This window comes from Aspergillus mulundensis, assembly GCF_003369625.1.
Source record: "Aspergillus mulundensis strain DSM 5745 chromosome Unknown scaffold_0, whole genome shotgun sequence".
Classification (NCBI taxonomy): domain Eukaryota; kingdom Fungi; phylum Ascomycota; class Eurotiomycetes; order Eurotiales; family Aspergillaceae; genus Aspergillus; species Aspergillus mulundensis.
In genome coordinates, this window is record NW_020797888.1 from 1,428,242 (window position 1) to 1,451,215 (window position 22,974).

General features: G+C 51.0%; 8 protein-coding genes across 8 annotated transcripts; 4 read left to right on the forward strand and 4 right to left on the reverse strand.

The window, feature by feature from the left end:
• Positions 1-1,959: 1,959 nt before the first annotated feature.
• On the forward strand, positions 1,960-3,215 carry DSM5745_00394 (ACT domain-containing protein; the record flags this gene model as incomplete). The annotated part of the gene is made up of 2 exons (XM_026742410.1): positions 1,960-2,150; positions 2,210-3,215. The coding sequence occupies 2 exons, from the start codon at positions 1,960-1,962 to the stop codon at positions 3,213-3,215; spliced, it is 1,197 nt and encodes a 398-aa protein (XP_026608255.1).
• A 1,428-nt stretch (positions 3,216-4,643) lies between these two features.
• Positions 4,644-5,873, reverse strand: DSM5745_00395 (WD40 repeat domain-containing protein; the record flags this gene model as incomplete). Its single annotated transcript, XM_026742411.1, has 4 exons — positions 4,644-4,666; positions 4,753-5,352; positions 5,418-5,756; positions 5,816-5,873. 4 exons carry the CDS (start codon positions 5,871-5,873, stop codon positions 4,644-4,646), a joined length of 1,020 nt encoding a protein of 339 aa, XP_026608256.1.
• Positions 5,874-6,703: 830 nt separating this feature from the next.
• On the reverse strand, positions 6,704-8,233 carry aspC (septin CDC12; the record flags this gene model as incomplete). The annotated part of the gene is made up of 7 exons (XM_026742412.1): positions 6,704-6,773; positions 6,832-7,340; positions 7,406-7,716; positions 7,776-7,938; positions 7,998-8,040; positions 8,105-8,118; positions 8,189-8,233. 7 exons carry the CDS (start codon positions 8,231-8,233, stop codon positions 6,704-6,706), a joined length of 1,155 nt encoding a protein of 384 aa, XP_026608257.1.
• Positions 8,234-8,683: 450 nt separating this feature from the next.
• DSM5745_00397 (snoRNA-binding rRNA-processing protein PWP2) lies at positions 8,684-11,627 on the forward strand (the record flags this gene model as incomplete). The annotated part of the gene is made up of 5 exons (XM_026742413.1): positions 8,684-8,701; positions 8,775-8,887; positions 8,952-9,447; positions 9,499-9,746; positions 9,797-11,627. The coding sequence occupies 5 exons, from the start codon at positions 8,684-8,686 to the stop codon at positions 11,625-11,627; spliced, it is 2,706 nt and encodes a 901-aa protein (XP_026608258.1).
• A 1,234-nt stretch (positions 11,628-12,861) lies between these two features.
• Positions 12,862-14,595, forward strand: DSM5745_00398 (cytochrome P450; the record flags this gene model as incomplete). The annotated part of the gene is made up of 5 exons (XM_026742414.1): positions 12,862-13,047; positions 13,105-13,230; positions 13,280-13,364; positions 13,417-13,485; positions 13,550-14,595. 5 exons carry the CDS (start codon positions 12,862-12,864, stop codon positions 14,593-14,595), a joined length of 1,512 nt encoding a protein of 503 aa, XP_026608259.1.
• Positions 14,596-14,966: 371 nt separating this feature from the next.
• On the reverse strand, positions 14,967-16,146 carry DSM5745_00399 (uncharacterized protein; the record flags this gene model as incomplete). Its single annotated transcript, XM_026742415.1, has 4 exons — positions 14,967-15,014; positions 15,082-15,602; positions 15,676-15,753; positions 15,819-16,146. The coding sequence occupies 4 exons, from the start codon at positions 16,144-16,146 to the stop codon at positions 14,967-14,969; spliced, it is 975 nt and encodes a 324-aa protein (XP_026608260.1).
• A 321-nt stretch (positions 16,147-16,467) lies between these two features.
• Positions 16,468-20,727, reverse strand: DSM5745_00400 (chromatin-binding exonuclease XRN1; the record flags this gene model as incomplete). Its single annotated transcript, XM_026742416.1, has 2 exons — positions 16,468-18,974; positions 19,029-20,727. 2 exons carry the CDS (start codon positions 20,725-20,727, stop codon positions 16,468-16,470), a joined length of 4,206 nt encoding a protein of 1,401 aa, XP_026608261.1.
• A 612-nt stretch (positions 20,728-21,339) lies between these two features.
• Positions 21,340-22,931, forward strand: DSM5745_00401 (WD repeat RBAP46/RBAP48/MSI1 family protein; the record flags this gene model as incomplete). The annotated part of the gene is made up of 6 exons (XM_026742417.1): positions 21,340-21,358; positions 21,418-21,480; positions 21,540-21,645; positions 21,699-22,160; positions 22,209-22,694; positions 22,757-22,931. 6 exons carry the CDS (start codon positions 21,340-21,342, stop codon positions 22,929-22,931), a joined length of 1,311 nt encoding a protein of 436 aa, XP_026608262.1.
• Between the last annotated feature and the right edge of the window lie 43 nt (positions 22,932-22,974).

A 22,974-nucleotide genomic window follows, 5' to 3' on the forward strand; every position in this document is an offset into this window, starting at 1 on the left:
TTGACGGTTGAGGAAGGTCCTTAGCTGGTCAGTTGTGGGGGAACAAGGTTTGGGGTTGGAAAAAGAAAAGAACAAAAGCAAAGCAAACGTATCATGGAGTGGTGGCACGATCCGTCGCGAGCAATGTACCCCGTAATCCGTGCCTATCGCCAGAACTCAAATGCTCCTTTCCACGGCTGCAGCAGAAGTCTGAGATGAAGAGATTCAACTCCGCCTGCCCTTGAAATGTTGGACAGTCTCCACCTGGCTCCATGATGCCACCCACCCTTTCCACTTCGTTATCAATCACCAATCACCGCGAGGCCTTAACGACGACGGAAGCGGGCATTTGAATCTCTCAGAAGTGGCTGATGCCACGATACGCAGGATCGAAGGTGTGTGTGACCGGGTAGGTTGATTTGCAGCGATGTGCCTGACTAGCTCCCACAGGTTCACCATACGCCTACGGTACGGAGTATCCTTGTCCAAAGTGCGGGGAGTACACGAGCTTCTTCTGCTCTGGCCACCGCTGGCTCCCTGCTAATAATATAATGGATCTGAATGTCAAACCGAATGCGCGCCGGAGGAATCGATCGCTCGCCGAACGCTCAGGGCAGCTCGGTTCCGGCGCCTAGCGCGGAGTGGCAATGGGGATGTTGGTGATAAGGCCATCGCTGGTGGAGCACTGGAGAACCGAGCTGGAGATAAAGTCAGACGAACGGCTAACGTAGGGTCCGTGAGGAAGATTTCGAATTGCAAAGCAGATTAGGTAAAAAGGTCGCCTATACATAAAGACCGTGTTATCATCGCCATCTAAAGGCAGTGGAGTGCCTACCATAGTCAAGCTTTTCGTCCTCGTCGACTCGGAAAGTCCTTACATCTTCTGCTAGGTACTACTCCGCATTTCCCGGTATATTTCTTTTTTCTCGAAAGGCTTTCAGTGGAGCTGAATTGAATTGTAGAGGTTCGGAAGAAGATTGCGAAGGGACAAGACAAAGGAAGACAAAAAAGGGAGGAGGCAGCCAGTCAGTCGAGGGTTGAGTCACCTGCTTGACTGACAGCACACTCGACACCTCAACGCTTCTTCCAGCTCCAACTTCCATTCCTCCATCATCCCCTGCGTCGACGCCTTCTGTCATAATCCCTGCCTTGGATAGCGCCATCATCGACAGCTGCCTGCTACATTTCGAGTCCCCGTCCACCAATTCTTAGACCATCTTTCCGGGAATGGCGTAGCTCCAATTCCAGAGTTACGAGGACAATGAGGGCGCGAGTCTTTGTGCTCTACAAAAGGTTCCGGCGAAAAAAGAAACAAGGGATCCGATTCAGCTGCATTTAGACAGGCGTCTTACTCGCTCAAACACACTCAAACGTCATTTACTAGCCCGGCTAGCCTTGCCTATACGATTACCCCATATTATCCTCCTCTTCTTAGATCTACTCCGATTCCTATTTTGATCTCCTCGACTCCTCGACAGCCTTGTGAGTTGACATCTACTCTTTCCATAACTCATTCTAATCCCATGCAGCTTCTCGTTTAACCGGGACCACTCTTTCAATTCAAAGCCCTTGTACCTCTGTTCTGTCGCTAGACACCACAAGTTGGAACACTGCCCGACAGGATGGAAAGCTCACTGTCTCTGATATCTGCGCAGGTCCAGTTTATGGTAAGTCTTCTCTTATCTATTTGCCATTGCCTTCTGTTCCTTTGCGAGTTGCCCGATGGAAGCGACTCGAAATCTACTTGCCTCGCTAACCGCTGTCATCCAACTCCAGGAAGACCGACTGGCCCTGGTGCACATCCCCCTAGATTTATACCCATTCTTTATGGACCCCATTTTGCAGGTGCTGTTCCATGAAGTTGCTCCGATCAATGAGATTCAAACTGAGTCTCGTGGCTGTGATAGCCCTCGCGAACTTCCGCGGAATGTGCAGCCCTCTTTCCTGAATCTGTCAATCACACCGGTGGAATGCTCAATAATGTGTCCTCGGCAGCTCGCTGACGAGTACTTTGCACCTTTGCTCGAACGGTTCTTCCAAGTTAGTTTGTCTACCCAGAGCCGCCTATCCATCAGCCACGACGACTTTATCGCAATGCAAGTGTACGGTGAAGGGTTAGAAGCAGGTCAACGCGTCCTCGAATTGACCACACCATTGGCTATGGCGGGAATGTACGTGCAATGACCCCGTTCTACTTTCGTTGTACGCGCTAACCATCATGATTATATAGCTCAATATTTTTCATATCGACCTATTATGCCGACTATATTATAGTACCCTTTAAAAGCAAGGCACAGGTTATCGAAGCTCTGGAAAACCGTGGTTTCAAGTTCGAAATTTCGACTGAGGCCTTCATCAACAATAACCAGTCATCAGCGAACAGTCCGTTCAGCCCTATCTCGTCGCTTTCCGCTAGCACCTTGAGCTCTCCACCGGCCACACCTCCACCATCCTCCCTCAACGAACTGCAAAAGCGCACTTTCTCCTCATTACGCCGAAACAATATCATACCTTACGTCGATACTTCACTACGTTTAGTACAATGTGCGGCCCATCATCCTTTCAGCAACGACGAGAGCTCTATCGCCATTCTGCGCGACGCCCTTACAACAGCACTAGTTGTTGATAAGCCTCGATTTCTCTCTCTCACCTTGACCGCCGCAGACCCAGCAGCGTCGCTGCTCCTGGAGCAGCGCCTTCTACCTCGTTTCTCAAGTGACCCAACTTCTCCCGCGGATGAGGACGAAGATTCCAGTCTCCTCCTCGGCTCAAAGGAGGATATTCTCTTCCCTATCATGCTAGATCTCCGCAAGCTCCCACTAGAAGCTACCGGCATTGTCTGCGGGGTCGCCAGTCGATTAGCTGACGCCACGCACAACCGCAGCGAAGACAGTCTTACGGCATCATCTACTCTTTCCGTCGACAGCTCCAGCCCTACATACGAAAGATCAACCCAATACGTCGACATCCCAATGCCGAACGGCGCTCGCGCTGCATCGAAACCTAGCAAAAGTCACAGCCCCGGTCGAAAAGTGAACGGAAATGGCATCAGCCCACCCACCCATCGTCTCCAGCCTGATTTCGATTCAGCCTTTGACGCCGTCGAGATAAGTTTTCTGAGCACCGCGCGCGCGGGAACCATCATTGTTGGCGAGCACGAACTCCACCGCGCTATGGATGCCTTGGAGGCTGAAAGCCACGAGCCTGAGAAGGGAATCGAGGCGTTGGTGATCTAATAATAGCACATATTGTGCCTATGGTCGCCTTTCCTTGACTTTGTCCGCATTCGCAAAAGTTCTTTTTTTTTCCCATTTTGCCTCAGTTTTCTTTCTTTCTCACTATTGTATTCCTGAATGACCCTGTCCAAAAAGTTTAGCGAGAGAACACCTTTGTATGTTTATTTCCTCTTTCTTTGTTCCTACCTACAATTACGACGATCTACGCCACATCATTGGAAGCGAAGCGATTCTGCATGACATATCAGTCGGTCAGCCCATTTTGTTGAAGTTCTTTTTGTTTTTTAATCTATGGCGCTTTGTCGCCTCATCTCCACTTATGTAGGTACCGTTGGTTTTCTGGGTTCATACGGAAGCTGGAAAAAGCAAGGTGACAGTGCACAGCGAGGTAATGCAAAGCGAGGCGTTTCAGCCTCAGCTGGGAATGCATGCATGTATCTAGGGCCTACTGGGCAGCCCAGTTACGGAGTACGGCGGATTATGATGACAATTGATAAGATTACAATACATGCATTCTACTTCATATGATTTCAATGAAGATAAACAGGGTTAGGAACCACTGCGCGATCCGCAGGATGCCAGGATTCAATCATGAGACCCTATTGACGAATTATTCAAACAGAATTACGTAGATCAATCGATTACTCTTGCCATTGACTGATGTAAAACCATAATAATATAATGACATCAAGAAGCGAGCAAGCAACCAAAGCCTATTCAGCTCACCTCAACCCCAGCCAAAGTCAAATTCAGCTAGCTCACCTTGCAAACGAACAGCAGTTCATGACGAGATCCTGCATTGTGTAACCTCAAGCTAGAGCTCAACGGCATTCATAGGCCAAATGCCGTCGTGCCAAGTGCCGAAGGAATGGGGCCGCATGCCATATCCAGCCACAATGCGGAGGACAGGGATGGGTATGGACATGTCTCCGAATGTGTCAAGGCTCGAGACTCGAGACTCAACAGGGTTTATTTTTGTTGGTGGCGTACGTAATAGCCATGATACACGAAGCCTAAGCGAAGTGTGCCCTGGTGATTCATGAAGGTCCTTTGCGATGCGGCATGACTTCGTCAAAGTAAATGGCTCATGTTCGACAATAGGGCAATTGGTATGATTGGCGAGTCAGACTTCAGGCCACCAAGCGCACGTGGGTTGATGGCTGAATGGCACGGGTTTCCGGGCGTGGTAATTGGATTATTGGATTGCCGCGATAGCCTCAACGTACTCCGTACAAGCCCGGCGGATCCTCCGGAAGATATCAAAGTCATTGGCAATTTGGCATGCGTACCGTGCTATAGTCTAGATGACTCGCGACTTGTAGATAGTCCGGTAGAATTTCGGCGGAGAATACTAATATCTCTCACTGTGGATACTGTAGCCTCTCGACTCTCCGCGTTTAAGCGCCCCATTCTGATTAGCGGTCATTTTTACCGATATACTTTGACGGTTCCTGCAGGTATGTTAGCGCAACACGCAACAGAAGCATACATAAATGTTCCATCTTCAAATGCCACTGCCAGAAAAGGATTTACATACCGTCAGAGCATCCACCTGCCCAGCATTTCCCTTTCTCGTTCCACGCTACACAGCTTACAGCCTTCACCCTTTCCCCAGCTGGAATCGACGCAATGACATCGCCACTCAGTATGTCCCAGGCGAAGATGTGTGCCTGTGCGGAGCGATCGTCTTTATCTGACTCACTGCCGCTGAGGACAACGGCGTCGCCTTTTGCGAATACGGACCGAATGCGCAGCTCCATGTTGCGATACGGAGCAGGCTTTTCGCGTGATATTGGTGACTGTTTGGTGCTGTCTTCGGAACCGAAGGCCTTCAAGAGCTTCCCGTCGTCGCGATCAAGCATCCGGATTCGACTGTCGAGTGTAGACATTAGAAGCGCGTTCCCGTCTGCAGAGCACCGCACGCTCGTGATCGGGTTCCCGAGGACATCCACCGTGGTCCGGCCCATGCGGATGTCATAGACTCGCGCACGGCCATCATAGCTCCCACTCGCGATAGAGTAAGTGGGCATATGCACATGTAGCGACGAGACGGTATCGCCGGCCTCGGTAAGCGTCTGGATTGGTTTATGAGAGTTCGAGCGACCGTCCCAGATGTTAATCGTAGTATCTGCGCTGCCTAGACCCATATAGTGTCAGATCCAGCTCTCAGGGTAGCGGGGGTTCTTTTGGAAAGATACCCACCAGACACAACAACCGCATCATCTTCCCCCGCAAACTGCACCGCTTCCACCCTCGCGTTATGCCCACCCCATCGCCTCACGGTGATTCCCTGCTCAACATCCCACAGAAAAACCTGTCGGTCTCCTCCGACGCTCGCAAATTTCGAATTGTCCGAAGCAACGGCGATGTCTAGCACCGAATAACCGTGGGCCTCGTACTTCTGAATCGGCGATGTCGTCTCGACGACCGAGGTATTGCTGCTGTTCGGAATGGCGCGGGTAAGATGCACGGCGCGATCGGTTGACCCCGTTAGAATGTACGCTCCAGGGCCACCTGAAAATGTCACGGCGTTCACGGGTCCTGCGATGGGAATCAGGATTGGCCAAGAGTGAGCTTGCGGCTAAAAGGACCAAACTTACCATGATGTGTCTTGAGGGTGTGGACTAACTGCGAGGGGAAGCTCCCTGTCGCAGTCATTGACGAGCCCTTGGGAGATTATAGACTGGTGGATTAAAAGGCCAGAGCTGTTCAAGTTGTCATTTGATCGGGCCCGTGGTAGTAAGCGGGAAACGAAGCGCGGTCATCGCTCGGGGAGAGTGGATACCAAAACAGGGCACTAAGCCGGATGTGACCTATCCTCTGCTAGTTCCCCGGGCCCTGGCTCAGCAGAGCGCCCTGTGTTCATAGCTATTAGACCAGACATTGACTGAATTACTCTATGTTCAGTTACCCAAAATTGAATATTAATGCGAATTAATGGCCAGATACTGTATTAACCTAACCCGGTAGTTCCAGGTTTATGCGCAGGCCTTGAGGTCAATTTGCTGTGAACGGCCCTCACATGATATATAAACAGCATGTCTGATGAAAACGAGTCTGTAAAGTTCTCCGCAGACAACTGTATGGCAGCAACCCAGATCAACACCGACTGATGTCAATGCTTCGCCAAATTTACAGGTGATTTTCGCAATGCACAATTAAATATGTATTTATTGAGATGCCGGATACAAGAGGGCTATTATCAAGACGTAGACAAACCATCGCTAGCGACTAGCAAGCAAAATCAGAAAACAGGTCAAGCTGGACCGAGTGAAAAAGCCGATATTGGTAATAAGCTTGAGTAGAGAACATGATCCGGAAAGAATCACGGAGAACGTCAAAAGGTGAATATTGATAGAAAGAAAAAGAAACCGTCAAGGGGTAGTCGAGAGTAAAACCATATTAGTAGAGATGAATGCACCCTTCTGCTTTTTCTACCGTGCGTAAAACAGCCACTACCGCCTGCCTCCAGTGGTATGAGAAGATGTTTAGCGACGGCCGTGGCTGCGGGTCGATGAGCCCTGGAGGCCTTCGATTTCGCCCTCGAGTGCTTTGATACTGTTGCCAAGTTAGTCCTACATACTTTTGATAAGTGAAGATGGGATTGGGGACATACGCAGCATGAGTGGCCTCGAGGTCCTTGTTGAGGCGGTCTCTCTCGGCAATGAGCTTCTGCTCCCACTGTCGGAACCGTGACTCCTCCAGCTTGACTTGGTCGGTGAAACGCTTGCGCAGGTTCTCTTCCTCCTCCTTGAACTTGGGGTTGTCAAGCTTTCTAGGCCGAGCCTCGCCGAATTTCCGGGTCTCCATCTGTTGTGCACGGTATGCTTCGTAGTGTTGCTCCTCGGTTGTGTGGATGAGATCGAGCATGTGGGTACGGATAAGAATCGAACGCAGCTTCTTGAAGTCGCAGTGCTCCTCATCCTCGACTTCGGCAACACCCCAAGCGTACTGGCGACCCTTGACCACGCGGCCATCGTTTGTCTTCACATCTTTCTCGGAACCAATCACGGCAAACGGCATGGCGGCCATCAGGCTGCGGGCGTGAGTGGCGGCAGTCTCGTCGTCCTCTTCAATGGGAGGGGTGTAGATCTTGATGCCTTGGGCTTCGATAACGGCTTGAACCTAATGCCACAAGATTGATTAGCCTCAACCTCCAAAGCAGACCATAGCGGTACAAGGCGGCGTACCCTTTGCTTGTAACGAGCGAGATCAGCGGGACTGAGAGTATCGGCCTTGGCGATAACAGGAATAAGGTTGACACGAGAGCTCAGACGCTTCATGACCTCGATATCCAGGGGCTTCAGGGTGTGTCCGGTAGGGCGAATAAAGTACAAGCAAGCGTGCACACGCATGTCGATCTTGTCCGTACGGCGGGGTTGCTGCTCCTGCAACATGTACGACTCATGCTGGTCGTCGAGGAACTCGATGATCGGTTGCCAGGAATCGCGGTTGTTGACGTAGTCACCAAATCCGGGGGTATCAATAACGGTCAAACGGACTATGTGGCGGAATCGCTGTTAGCCAACCGCCGCTGAACCGGGACCATCGATTATGTACCTTTGAAGAACTTCTCCTCCAATTCTGCCTTGGTGATCTCAATCTCAACAGTTCGGTCAACCTGCTTCTGGTGTCGGCGCTTGTGGTCGGCGTAGTTCTTGATGGTGGTGGAGAATAGTGTGTTGATGAACGTGGTCTTTCCCAGGCCAGACTCTCCAGCAACCTAAGACAATCGATTATTAGCTGGATCCATCAAGCCAACTTGGGGTCAATTGAGCGCACCATAATAGTAAAAGCCGCACCCCGCTTAGCAACGATCTTGTGTCTGGTGTCTCCATTAGAACGATCCCACTACTCCCGATCTCCGGATTCTCGCATATTGTACATACCGCTGGTTTGGGAGCTGTTGAGTGGGAAAGCATGGTCAGCATAACATTCATTTCACGCGTAATAGGCCTGGTAGTCGAACTCACGTTGGCAATGCCAATGGGCGAAGCAGTCTCGTTGATGGGGGCCATGATGATAAGGGGTGACCGGCAAAAGCAGCTGGGTCAATCGGATCCGGAAAGGTGCAACAACCCGAGGGTTTCTTGAAGTGTAAACGAGGGTATAAAAAGAAGAGAATAAAAGAACACCCTTCAGAAGCTGAGAAAGTCGGAGGCTGATGCGCGGTCGTCAAGAGAAGAGTGGGAGACAAGAGGACAGCAGCCAGAGCCTGAATCTTGTGGCGCCTGGTTGAGTCTAGTCTGGCTCCTGCTGCCCCTGAATCCACAGTTCCGAGCCCCCCAAAGTCACGTTTTTCTTTGGAGATCCTCCTTCCTGAGGCCGCTGCGCTAGTGTCTTCTAGGCTAAGCTTACGGGGCCGGAAAAAGCAGCTGATCCGAGCTCTTATCGCAAGGCCGACTTTTTTTGAGGATCTGGAAGGCGTGCTAAGTAGACGCTGAGGAGTAACCTTCTGGCTATTTACCATGAAGACCGATTTCAAGGTGGGTACAGCTTCTGGACTGAGAGTTTAGCTCTGAATTGGCTCTGAAGCCGCAGCAAGCTAACAAAAAACAGTTCTCGAACCTCCTCGGTACGGTATATCGCAAAGGAAACCTTCTCTTTACGCCCGATGGAAATAGCTTGATCTCGCCCGTGGGCAACAAGGTCACGATATTCGACCTGGTGAAGTACGCTTGCCAAATCCGGCCATCGCAATGTCAATGCGCAATTTCTAATGCAGACTGTCTCCAGTAACACTTCCTATACTCTTCCCTTCGCGCATCGAACGAATATCCATCAGTTAGACCTCACTCCCCGAGGCAATATCCTTCTTTCGGTGGATGAACATGGTCGTGCTATCTTGACGAACTTCCACCGCCGGATTCAGATCTACAACTTCTCGTTCAAGGGCCCCGTTTCTGCCCTCAAATTCTCCCCGTCCGGTCGTCACTTCGCCGTCGGAGTGGGCCGCCGGCTGCAGATATGGCATACCCCGGAAACCCCTACTGTTGGTGGCGATGGGGAAATCGATTTTGCTCCTTTTGTCTTGCATCGTGACCTTGCCGGCCATTTCGACGAAGTTCAGCACATTGAGTGGTCAAGTGACTCCCGCTTCCTTCTGACCGCTTCGAAAGACTTGACGGCGCGGGTATGGAGTTTGGATCCAGAGGACGGGTTCGAGCCCACGACTCTCGCCGGTCATCGACAAGGCGTAAGAGCGGCGTTCTTCTCTGCCGACCAAGAATGTGTAGGTGACCCTGTGAAGGTGGTTGATTTCCTGCCCTAACTCAAACCCTAGATTTACACGGTCAGCCGTGACTGCGCCCTTTTCCGATGGGAGTATGTCTCCAAAAAAGACCCAGACACGATGGAAGATGTAGCGGAACCACGCTGGAGGATTGTCAAAAAAGAGTTCTTCCAGCAGCCTCATGCCACAGTCAAATGCGCCGCCTTCCATGCGCCGTCAAGCCTGCTCGTCGTTGGCTTTTCGAACGGATTGTTTGGCCTTTACGAGCTACCAGAGTTCAACACAATTCATATTCTAAGGTAAAGATCTTATGATTATGTCTAGGGGGTAAAGCTGACTGAGCTTGCAGTGTCTCGCAAAGTAATATTGATGTGGTGTCTATCAACAAATCCGGCGAGTGGTTGGCGTTCGGATCCTCAAAGTTTGGGCAATTATTGGTTTGGGAGTGGCAGTCCGAGTCATACATACTGAAACAACAAGGCCACTTAGATTCGATGAATGCCCTTGTTTACTCGCCCGATGGCCAAAGGATCGTCACCGCTGCCGACGACGGCAAGATCAAAGTCTGGGATGTCAAGTCCGGATTTTGTCTGGTTACATTTACAGAACACACTAGTGGAGTGACGGCCTGCGAGTTCTCGAAGAAAGGGAACGTTCTGTTTACGTCATCGCTGGATGGGTCTATAAGGGCCTGGGATCTTATTCGGTATCGGAATTTCCGCACCTTCACCGCGCCGTCGCGTCTTTCATTTTCCTCCCTTGCTGTTGATCCTAGCGGTGAAGTTGTTTGCGCCGGGTCTCCGGACTCGTTTGATATCCACGTATGGTCCGTGCAGACCGGGCAACTCCTCGATCAACTGTCTGGCCATGAAGGGCCCGTCTCGGCCTTGGCATTCGCCGCGGATGGCAACCATTTGGTTAGTGGAAGCTGGGATCGTACCGTTCGTCTTTGGAGCATCTTCGGGCGGACTCAAACCAGCGAGCCCTTGCAGCTCACTTCTGACGTTCTGAGTGTGGCGTTCCGACCAGATGGAAAGCAGGTTGCAGCATCTTCATTAGATGGACAATTGACATTCTGGTCGGTCGCTGATGCCGTTCAACAGACCGGTATTGATGGGCGCCGTGATATCTCAGGTGGCCGCAAAGTCACAGATCGTACGACGGCAGCCAATGCCGCCGGCACGAAATCCTTCCACTGCATTACATACAGCGCTGATGGCAGCTGTATCCTTGCAGCTGGTAACAGCAAATACATCTGCTTGTATGACGTACTAACGGGCTCTCTGGTGAAGAAGTACACTGTCTCCGTGAACACTTCGCTGGATGGTACTCAGGAGTTCTTAAACAGTAAAGACCTGACAGAGGCTGGTGCCCGAGGCCTCATTGATGAAACTGGAGAAGCGTCAGATCATGAGGAACGAATTGACCGGTCTCTCCCAGGCGCCAAGCGTGGCGATGCAGGTTCTCGAACCACTCGTCCTGAGGTACGTGTCAGCTGCGTTGATTTCTCTTCGACTGGCCGCTCGTTCTGCGCAGCATCCACAGAAGGTCTTCTCATCTACAGCTTGGACACCGAATTTGTCTTTGATCCTTTTGACCTTGACATCTCTATCACTCCCGACACCATCCTTGCTACCGTGGAGGGTGCTAAAAAAGCCGCTGCCTCTGGCGATGCAAACAATGATGACACCTTCTTGAAGGCACTGGTTATGGCGTTCCGGCTAAACGAGGCCAAGCTCATCCGTGCTGTTCATGAAGCTATTCCTCCCTCAGACATAACCCATGTTGTTCGCTCCGTGCCAACTGTATACCTTCCTCGTTTACTCCGATATGTTGCCCACGCTTGCGATGAGACACCGCATCTCGAATTCAATCTTCTCTGGATCGAGGCTATGTTCAGTAGCCATGGCCGTTACTTCAAGGACAACGCAGGTACACTGGGCCCTGAGCTTCGTGCTGTCCAGCGCGCTCTTGATGACATCAACGAAAACATCAAGCGTCTCTCTCAGAAAAACCTCCACAACCTCAATTACCTTCTCGCCAAGCCTGTTCTGGCTGGACAAAAGGCGCCTGCCTTCCCTAAAGCCATTGACACTGTCGGCGTGGCCGCCACCAATGGCGACGCGACTATGAGTGACGCCGGCGACGATGCGGAGGGCGAATGGCTCGGTCTGGAATGATGGTCCTCTTTCTATAAACCTTTCTCTTCTTCCCCACTACCCCTCTTCGTCATCTTCCTTCATCTTTCGCATTTGCGCTTGGCGTTTAATTTCGTGATGCTATATACCTTGGAATAAACCGGGACAGCTAAAAGTTCTCCTGTCTTTTGTGTACATAGACCATGTAATAACAACACCCTAGTTGGGTTTCTTGAAGAAGCTCCCTGTTTATTTTGCACGTGGGCATTCGTCTTCTGTATGGGGAACACAATCCATTCGATTTCGAAGGCTGGTAGTAGGTCCTCTGTGCTTTGCTAAAATGGATGTGTGCTCACTTCGTTAGGTAAGGCTTGAGAGCCTATAGGCTGGGAGGATTCAATAACAATGTGCTCTGGGCACTGCATATCTCGGTGTCTCTCTGTAGGATAGAACCATCCCTTCGCAGATGATACAAGCATGCAGCCTAACACGAGAAGGCCACTTCGGGGACTAGAAGTTTTGGAAGCACCATGGATAATCCTGTCAATCTTCATGCGATATCGGTGGTCGTTAGCCATAGATTGAGATTCTTGCAGGGTTGTGTCTGCATGTACGAAGCCCGAGTTGGAGCCAGCGCAATATCTACCGTGTTGCCCGCCGGATCGGGAAGGTGATGGCGAGCTAATCACGGCTCATGGCCTGATACTGAGGTGACTCACTACCCAGGTGAGCTTCGCAACTTGAAGATTTGATCATCGAGAAGAAGAAGTTCGCCTAGTGCAGTATGGGATGAGAAGTGGTTGGATTACTGGCCTGGGACTCTGGGAGGAAGAATAAACTCCCCCCGGCCCCCTCCATACCTGTTCCCGGGCTGACTTCACTCACAGTCCCCACCGACCTCCAGACTCCTGCATGCCATGACTGCTCCCTGAAGCTTTCCTGTCAATCCCCATGACAAAGCTGGCCTTGGCTTTACTGGCCTGAACAGTGGCGATAATACCTAACCACGCTAGCCCTAATTGGCACATGGCTAAACACAGGTTTATACTCATATTCACTCACCTTATTCACTTGCAACTTCACTTCATGGCTGTTCCTGAACATGTGGAACTTGACTATATAGCTGTGTCATCACTGTCATTCCATTTCTTTCTTTCTTGCTTTCCCAACTATTTCTTTATGTGTTGGTTTCAGCCCAATTGCATCCAGTTAACCTCTTAACGCATATCACACCCACCAACCTGAGGCTGTGCCAAGCTGATCAGGATTGTTCATGATGTCTTCTGTTGTTATTTACGTTTTACTTCTTGTATTACTTGCTTGGCTCTTGTGCAAGTCTCACAATGACTCCACGGCTATCAATGTACCCACCGTGACCCTGGGTCATTTTGTCCCTGATTTCATCAACCGTCTACTATTCCTCGTCAAGGCTCGCGATCTAATTCATGAAGGCTACAAAAAGGTAAGACTGAGTTGCTCTAATCATTTTTCTTGCTAATTACTGACTTGGTGCGCTTAGTACAAGGATGTCCCTTTCCGCGTCCGCAAAGTTGATGCGGATCTCATTGTCCTCCCAGTCAAGTATTTGGATGAGATTCGTCCTCTTCCTCATACGAGGCTCAGCCTTTTGGATGCGCAATTTGGGGTACGTGGCCCGTTTCAGATGGAGTGGTTCCAAACTAACTGTTATGCAGAGCGTCTGCGGCGACTACACCAATATCTTGAATGATAGTTTCTTGCCCGCACATACTGCTTCGAAAAAACTTACCCCGGCGATTGGTAAGTAGATCTTCTCTTATTCTTGAGTGTTCCTGACTGACAGAGTAAACAGGTCGAATCATACCCAATATGATTGATGAGCTCAAGCACGCCTTCGAAATCGAGGTGCCCGAGTGCAATGGTACGTTCTGGCCCAACTTAATCTCGTTTGACCAGGAAAAGGCTAACTTGATGTCACATTACAGACAAATGGGTCTCCGTCAATCTCTACTACATGATCCTCAAGCTGATCAACCGCTCCACTTCCCGTATCATCGTCGGCGATGTCCTATGCCGCAGCGAAGACTGGCTCAAAACCGTGGTCGACTACACCGAGAAACTGGGCATGATTCTATTTCTTCTTCGTCCGTTGCCTCCTTTTCTTCGACCCTTGGTCGCCCCTCTCCTGCCCCCAGTCCGTTACTTGAGAAAGACCCTTGAACACGTCATGAACGATATCTTTGTCCCTATGATCCTCGAGCGCCGCGAAAAAGAGGCCCATGATCCTACCTACCAGAAGCCCGACGACTTCATGCAATGGATGATGGATACCGCAGATAATGAGTACGACAAGGAGCCTGCCAACATTGCACAGGGACTTATGATTATCATGGCCCTGGCCGTTATCCACACATCCACCATCACCATCACGCAGAGTCTCTACGACCTCATCATCCGTCCTGAATACGTTGAGCCCCTCCGTCACGAGATCATCGACACGCTCACGCACGGATGGGCGAATGCTACCAAGGCTGACTTTGCTAAGCAGATCCGTCTCGACAGTTTCATCCGCGAATCTCAGCGCCTCAATCCCACCAGCGAAGTCAACGTTCAGCGAATCGCCAAAGAAACCCTCGTTTTCAAGGACGGCTTGGTGATACCCAAGGGCACTTACATTTGTTTCGCGGCTGGCCCCCTCTCCCGCGACCCAGAGCTTGTCGAAGAACCCGAGACCTTCGACGGCTTCCGCTGGTGCAATGACAAACAAGACAATAAGTACGGCCGCAACCACAGTCTCGTCACGCTGAGTAAGTTGAACCTCCACTTCGGATACGGACGCCAGGCTTGCCCTGGGCGGTTCTTCGCGGACAATGCCTCCAAGGCGATTCTTAGCCGTCTTCTTGTTGAATACGACATCAAGTTTCCCGAGGGTAAGGAGGGGAAAAGGCCGTGGAACGTCCGCAATGGAGAGCAGATATTTCCCAATATGTTCACCAAGGTGCTAATCAGAAAGCGCCCTGTCAATCTTTGAACATCCAATGGGCTTACTGACTTACGATTTCACGAGCATGACTTGACGGCTGGTAACGGTCGAAGATTCTCCACTCTGGATAGATGATGGCATTTTTCATGATGTATTCTCTCATGTATGCATTGGGATAGGTTACTTTGGGAAAGTTGTGTTTCACGCGGGAAGTCCAAATGGTATTTTGATTAAATGGAGGCAAAAATTGCTTGGGTCCTGGGAATTTGTACAATAAATGGGCTGAACTGACGTGGACATATGACTTCCTACATACATACATACGATTTCCAGATAGGACAATGAAAACGAATACGCTTCAAGTAGGCCTTTAACACTCTTACCATGCTTACAGATCTATATAAACCCCTGTCTCAGACTCAGAGAATAGCAACCGCATTCGGCGGACTAGCCACACCCCCAGGAACCTGCACATCATCCCATTAGCAATCCAAACACGACCCGGCAACAAAAGAAAGCATAGAAAAAACAAACCTTCAGCGGCACACTACTCAAAAAGAAACTCCACCTCCCCTTCTCCATACAATACCTCGCCAACTCCTCCAAATCAAAGTACTCACCAATGGGCATCCCCCACCCACTAAGACACCACTGATGCAGCGTAACCTCATGCCCAACGCCCTGATCCGGCCGATACAGCGGCGCCGGCTCAAAAGACGGAGTATCGCTCGCAATCGCCGCAAACTGGTTCCCCCACAGCCAGCGCAGCGTCTTCTCGCCGTTCTCGACGCCCGCAAAGTCCGGTGTTGGCCGTGCGGCGAGGGCCGCCTCTTCCTCGACGCTGAGCTTGTTGTATGCTTCCGTGAAGCCGGTGCGGATGAAGAGGATGTCGCCCGGTCGTGGGGCCAGCTGGGTTTCGGCGATGATTTGCTGGATCGAGGAGAGCGGGATTGTGGATGTGCGGAATGGGGTTAGGGGGATTGAGTTGCGTTGGGCCCAGGATGCGTAGTCGATTAGGATGCCGCGGCCGACGATACCGCCGGTGTTGGACCATGCTGATGGGTGGGATGTTAGTTTTGGACAGGCTAGTAGGTAGGTAGGTAGGAACTTGGAAGAGTAATGACGGACCGTCGATCCCGATGACCCTTGACTCCTTCAGCTCATCTAGTGTATGCCCGTTAAAGTAACACCCATGCGTCTGGTTCCCTGTATGGAACAGTATCAGCAACATTGCCCGATATAAAATGTAGTCTAGAAAGTAGGTCGCTCACCATAATGCCTAAACCCATCCCATTGTGTACTGGCCTGCGTATTGAACGTCAGAGTATCATCGTTGACGATCCGTGGCGCTTTATTGTAGAGCTCTTGGACAAATGGCTTCCGGTTAAAGCTCGGATGCGACAGTCGATTCAGCGGAAGGTCAAGCGAGATGCGGACGCCGTCGCGAATTTCCTCGGATGCTGCTCTCTTAACGACCTCCGGGGTGAGCAGGTTGAGCATTCCAAGCTCATTTTTGGGCCCGAAGAGTCCCCATGCGTTGCCTGGGGGCCCGGTGGGGTCAAGGGTGAGGTTGTCGAAGGTGGGGATGGACGAGGGCATTCTGGGTGGAAACTGGAAAGCTTGGGTTGAGCTTGATTCTGGGAGGGCGGATTACGACGAATAGGCCTAGGACGGGGGATATTTAACTACATGAAGGCCGGCAACCACTATACCGACGGATATTTTTCCATTGTCTGTGTGTACTAGTAGACTGGAGATCTCGGAGATGGACCGCGATGGAGTTGGAATGCGGGGGAAAGGTGGGGAGGGCCCCTGTTGATAACTTAACTACCTGGGTATATCATACACAAGCGGGAGCGCACTATATTGGATACATAGAATGGCTACTCCTTCTCTTCGCAATTATTCCATAAGGACACCTCACTGGCCACGAGTAGCAGCGGCACCCCTTCCACGATTGCCACCCCGACCTCGGTGTCCATTTCCTCGATCCACACCACGGCCTGCTCGGCCTCGGCCTCGTCCGCGTGACTCCAGGCCAACAGGCGGTGGCACTTGGGAATAATTCTTTGGCCGGAAGTTCGGGTTATTTTGGACAACGCCGGTATTGGGGTCACTGTTATCGACTGAGACATAGCCACCTCGTCCACGCGCCATTGCCCCGCGCCCTCGACCTCTACCGCCACGAGCGTTACCATTCGTATCTGGGTGCGGTCGGAAAGGTAGATTAGTGGTGGCGCCGTTAGTACCGCCACGTCCACCTCCACCTCGCACGCCGGACAATGCTCCTCGGAAAGAGCCTCGAAGGGGTGCCGGAGCGGGAGCTTCTCTCAGCTGCCCTTGACCACCGGGACCCAGAGGCGCGCCGTAGCCTGCTACTGTCAGAGGAGAGGGCTGGTTTTGTTGCTTTTGATTGACTGCCGCCCTAGTACTGGCAGAGAGCTGTCGATGGGAGACGTTTAGCACAGACGACGCCGGTACTGTCTGCCCGCGGAAGGCAGAACATCGGTCTCCCAAAGTTGTACCGCTCATGAATGCGACGTCAAAGACAACATCAAGTAGGATAGCTCGTGGAGTTCGAGTAAGTCCGACCACCGTTCCTCGGGTGGCGATGGGCACTTTGCCAGAATCCTGGGCATACACAACACGATCTCCAAGCTTGAAAGTCTGGTTTCCAAGTCGATGCTCGACGTCGGCTGGTCGAAGGAGCGCACTTCGAGGAATATCGCGGATCTTTCTTACTTCCATAGGTGGTTGGCTTCTCAAAAGTTGGTCGGCGTCCTGCTCGATGAGCTTGACAACATCTGAATCAAGCTGCTCCGCCTCCAGCGGAACCCTCTCAAAATTTTTCGATTCAATCTCCTTCAGCCATGCTTTGATCTCATTTATTTTGTCAAGAGCGATATCTGCAGGATAGAAATCGGTAGGCTGGTACCTGTCATTGCGAGGGTTCTGCTTAAGGGCCAGGAAGAAATCAGGGAATTTCTGCATGTACTGTCCAAGCAGTTGAATTGCCTTCACACTGAATTCCCAGCCAGACTCTGACCGGCGGGAATAACCAAGAACCTTTTGCTTCCTAGCCTCGAATTTGAGGTTAAGACCCAGGTTGACGCGCTGGCCACCGACATCCACGGTGAACGACGAGGTAATTTTGGCCAAAACCAGGGGATTCAAATTCAGCATTCGAGCAACTGCGAAAGCTGGCGTGTAAGGAGATAGAGCCTCCGCGCTACGCGCACGCTCTATTCCAAACTCAGGTTCCCGGCCCTTGATCGCTGCGACAAGCCCATTCACTTTACCATCATCATGGCCGGTGATATGAACCGGCCTACCGTAGTTAAACTCGCCGAGGAAGAATGCGCGCGAGCCTTCGGGGAATTCTTCTTGGATCGGAAGAGCTTTTCGTTCGATGAATCGCTCATCAGGGTTGATTACTTCGTCGACAACAAGCTGCAACGCATAATCCGTTTCTTGCCCGGGAATGTCTGCAAACTCTTTGACAGTAGCACCTGCGTCAGTCTTAATGAGACCCTTCAGGAGCTGAACATGCACCATTGCCTCAACTGGGCCGATGATGGTACCAAACCTCCTGCTGTAAATGCCTTCAATTTTATCGGCCTTCTTTTTCCACTGCTCAATTTGCACATCGGAATGCGGTGTGGCGAGAGGGTGTTCTTCTCCGGCAGGAAGGGTGTAATCAAATAGTTCATCGGACACGCGGGTAACAAGTGCTTCTTGCAGGAACGGATAGCCCACAAAGACTCGCTGGCCGATTTTCTTTTTAGCCAGCTCAGAGCTCGACCGACTGCCCGGATCAAGCACTGTAATCACCATACTTTCATTGCGACTCTCTTGCTGAAAGACACAAACACCATGGAACCCTAGTTGGCCGACATGAGGCAAGGTCTTCAAGCTAGGAAAACCGGCAAGAGCTGACGCTCCAAGGTGCACTCCGTCAACAAGCCCAACATAAGGCTCCAGGCCGTCCATCGTTGGCAGGTCAAAGACATTTTGGATGCAGCGGCAGTTAGGGATATCCGGAAAAACTCCAGGGAGGGAAGACGGATAGATAAAATCCATGCCTTGAGAATACGTGAACTTAAGGCTGACTCCAAAACCATTTCGGGCCTTCTCATCTGGTGTCAGAAGGTGCTCTCTCGTCGCGAGGGCATCTAAGAGACGACGTTCGTCGATGAACGGAATTTTAACGACAGCTTCCCACTCCATCTTTTTCCCGTTCATGTCCAGTTCAAAATCACGAGGGTAGAAGTCGATGATAGGGGAATCCGGTGAAGACATCAAATCGTGATACGCCTTGGGGACAATTTTCTTGCTCCGATCGGGAAGCACACCCATGAGCTGGTCGTAGGGCCTAAATGGTCTCCCGAGTCGGAAGTTCGTATCCGCTTTCAAGCCCTTCTTGACATCTAAGTCGTGTCAGCAACATTTCGTGATAACTCAAAGCTAGGAAAAGAGCATACCAGAAATCATTGGGGCGTAGTGAGAATTAAAGAACCATGGCCAGGAGGCGATGCCTCGATAATAATAGAACAAGACCCATTGAAGACCTTGTACATAGTTTTCCGTCAATTTGCGCATCTCCTCGTTGTTGTCCAGACCCCAGCCAAATTTATCCATGTAGTATTTGTCTTTCCAGTCCTGGAACTTCTCTTCGTATTTCTTCTGAGCGGCCGCTTGGGCTTCCTCAGGCGAGAGCTCTTGGACTTTGGCGTTCTCATATTTGCGAATAATCCTGCGAACCGCCATAGAGGCTTCTTCGTCCTCCTCCTCTTCACTGTCATCGTTCTCACTGGGTGGGAATTGAACTCGAATGAATCGGTCTCCATCATCATTCGAGATAGTACTCCAGGGCAAGCGCAGATCGCCCGCGAGCTGTTCCACAAACTTTCGGTCTCTAGCTGGGAGCGTGGGTGGGAAGTCAAGAGGCTTCGCATCCGCTGCCTTTCCAGGTCGATTCAGAACGTACTTCTTGACGGTCTTCAGAATGTTTTTCTGCTCGGGCGTGACCGTGAAAGCCTTGGGCTTAGCATCCACATCCACACCGTTCTCATCACTGCTCTGTTTTGCGCGCATCCATGCCGCATCTGAGTACTCGGCCTCAAAAAACCGGTACTCCACGTGACTCAACCCATCAAGAAGCATCCCGAGACGTTCTAGGTTGATTGTGCCCTGCTCGTTAATGTAGCCGCCCATCTTGGGCAAAACCTCCTTGTAGATTTTGAACATCAACGATAAGGCCCCCTCGTTGATATGAAGGTTAGGCAGGTTAGGTAAGAAATCGTTTCCAACGAAGAAGGCCATCAAAATAAAATCGTCGATCACTCGCTCAAACTCGTAAGGGAAATCTATGATCCCCTTGCCCTCCAACTCCTGGAACTCCAACTCCAAATACTCTCTGACCATGCATAGATGTAACAGGTAGAAGTTCTGATGTTCTAGTTCCTTGGACTTTTTCTGCACCTGGCGACCAAAAGTCACCTCCTCCCGGAGAAGGCAGAAATGAGGGTCGTGGCTGAGAAGACCCAGCATGATCAAGTCGGCATCGAGACCATACAAACAATGGCGAACGTTCGGATCGTACCCGGGCTGCGCTTTCGCGTGCCGGATGTATTCCATGATCTTGTGTTCACCTTCACCTGGCACTTCATGGCCGGAAAGTACAATGTCCACCCCCTGCCAGTCTTTATCCTCGGAAATCTTCTTGCTAATGAAATACTTCAGTTGTTCCGTAAGCTTCGCCATGAACTCCGTGCCCGGGGTAATGCAGTTGCTGTCAAAGGGATCTTCCTTCGGCATTTCGATCCCCTGGGCAATAGCTTTCTCCTTCGCCTGTTCGGCGTCCAGTGCCGTTCGGAATCGTCGCGCGCGCTGTTGATTCATCTTCGCACGTGGGGCAACGCCGTCCACTGCCATGAAGAAGAGCTTCTTTGGCTTGATCTTGCCGTACAAATGCTCGATATAGTTAAAGATGGCTATGAACATCTTATCCTCGGTCATTCGGAAAGTTGGCGAGTCACTGTCCTTGTGTGTGCAGTTATGGATAATGCCGTTCATGTCAAGATATAGGTTGTCGAACTCCGGTATCCGGTTCTCCGCAATCAGCATGGAGATCGCGGGATACCGTTCGCTCAGCCAGCGGAAGAACTTGGGAACACCCATTGTGACTCAGATAAAGTGGGATCTAAGAAGATAGCGTAGCAACAGAAAGAAGAAGCGAAAACCGTGCGGTATATCGTGACCGTCGTAGTCGTCGTCAGAAACCCAATAAATAGGAAAACCAAGCTTAGCTTCAAGCGCAAACTATCCGATGAGATAATGGACCAAAGAAAATGATCAAAATCCTCAAGGAACGTGGGCTAAGAATACAAGTAAGGAACGATGAGTCTGAGCGACAGAAATAGATTAGAACGTTAAAAGAAAAGGGAAGACGGGCGTTGCTCGTGGTTGTTGCTGTTGGGAAGATGAATCACTCGAGGTGGCCAACCGCAGAGACACCGCCCGCCTCGGGCTCAGCTCGAGTGGGAGTGGAGAGCCTCAAGGGCGTGGTGTTTTGGGACTAGTCTGCCAAGCCTATAACTTCCTAGACAGGACTAGATCAAAGCCGCCCATTAACGCGCTGCCGGGGAGCTTCTGTCGAAACGCGACATCACAGTCTTGTCCGCAACGGCAAAGCTCTCTCTCGTCTGTGTCAAACAGCAAGCCGCCATCCATTCACCTCCTCTTTCGTCCCAACACAACTGGTGGACACTATAGTACTACGCAATCAGCACAATGGAGGCTTATGAGGATGGTGCGATTTTTCTCTCCCACCTGCTTTGCGCGCAGCCATTTAACTGACCTTGCGCCTAGGTTTCATCGAGGAGCAGGAGGAGCAAGAGGAGGAGCGCACCGAGGAGAAGATCATCAATGAAGGTAATGAGCTTGACGCATTTTTGACATCTCGACAGATGGACTAAACATATCACGTCCAGAATACAAGACATGGAAAAAGAATGCTCCTTTCCTTTACGACATGATTCTCAGCACGGCGCTAGAGTGGCCGACTCTTACAACACAATGGCTGCCCGACAAGCAGGAGTATGTATAACGGGCCGAATAGAGGCGATCGACTGGCTAATTCTTTCATGCAGCGCCTCGGACAAGCCGTATTCTACTCATCGTCTGCTTCTCGGTACTCACACGTCCAGCGACGCACAAAATTATCTTCAGATTGCCCAAGTCCAACTTCCCAATCCCAACGCTCCCAATCCCGATGATTACGACGAAGAGCGTGGGGAAATCGGTGGGTATGGCGGCAGTTCCAAGAAAGCTCCGATGGAGATAAGCTTCAAGATTGTGCAAAAGATCGATCACAAGGGCGAAGTAAACAAGGCTCGGTACCAGCCGCAGAACCCCAATATAATCGCTACGATGTGTACGGACGGGAGAGTCATGATCTGGGACCGCTCAAAACACCAGAGTGTCCCGACGGGGACAGTGAACCCTCAGATGGAACTGCTCGGACATAAACAAGAAGGATTCGGGCTGAGCTGGAGCCCTCATGTTGCGGGTCACCTTGCAACGGGAAGTGAGGACAAGACCGTCCGCCTCTGGTAAGAAGCAGTAGCGCTTTTTGTAATGAAGGCACTAACAACGTATAGGGATTTGACCACTTACACAAAGAGCAACAAAGCTCTCCAACCGGTCCGAACCTATACTCACCATTCATCTATTGTCAATGATGTTCAACACCATCCCCTTCATTCTTCTCTTATTGGAACCGTCTCAGATGATATCACTCTTCAAATTCTCGATACTCGAGTTGCTGACACCACTCGTGCCGCCGCATTCGCCAAAGGTCAACACCGTGATGCCATTAATGCTATCGCTTTCAACCCGGCCGCCGAAACTGTTCTAGCTACAGGTTCTGCAGATAAGACAATCGGTCTTTGGGATCTGCGTAACCTGAAGACCAAACTACACACCCTCGAAAACCACACCGACTCTGTCACATCAATTTCTTGGCATCCATTCGAAGAAGCTGTTCTGGCTAGCGCAAGCTACGATCGCAAGATTATGTTCTGGGACTTGAGCCGGGCAGGCGAGGAACAAACTCCCGAAGATGCCCAGGATGGGCCTCCTGAGCTGTACGTGCAATCCTCTTCGTTGAAACATGGGTACTCGATTGCTAACGTCATCTCAATTGTAGACTTTTCATGCATGGTGGTCATACCAATCGTATTTCGGACTTCAGTTGGAACCTCAACGATCCCTGGGTGCTCTGCTCTGCCGCAGAGGATAACCTGATGCAGGTGTGGAAGGTTGCTGATGCAATTGTTGGTAAGGATATGGAGGACGTCCCGACTGAGGAGCTGGAGCCTTAATTTGGTGTTCTGTGGGGGATTTCTTATGTTTAGCCATGCTGTG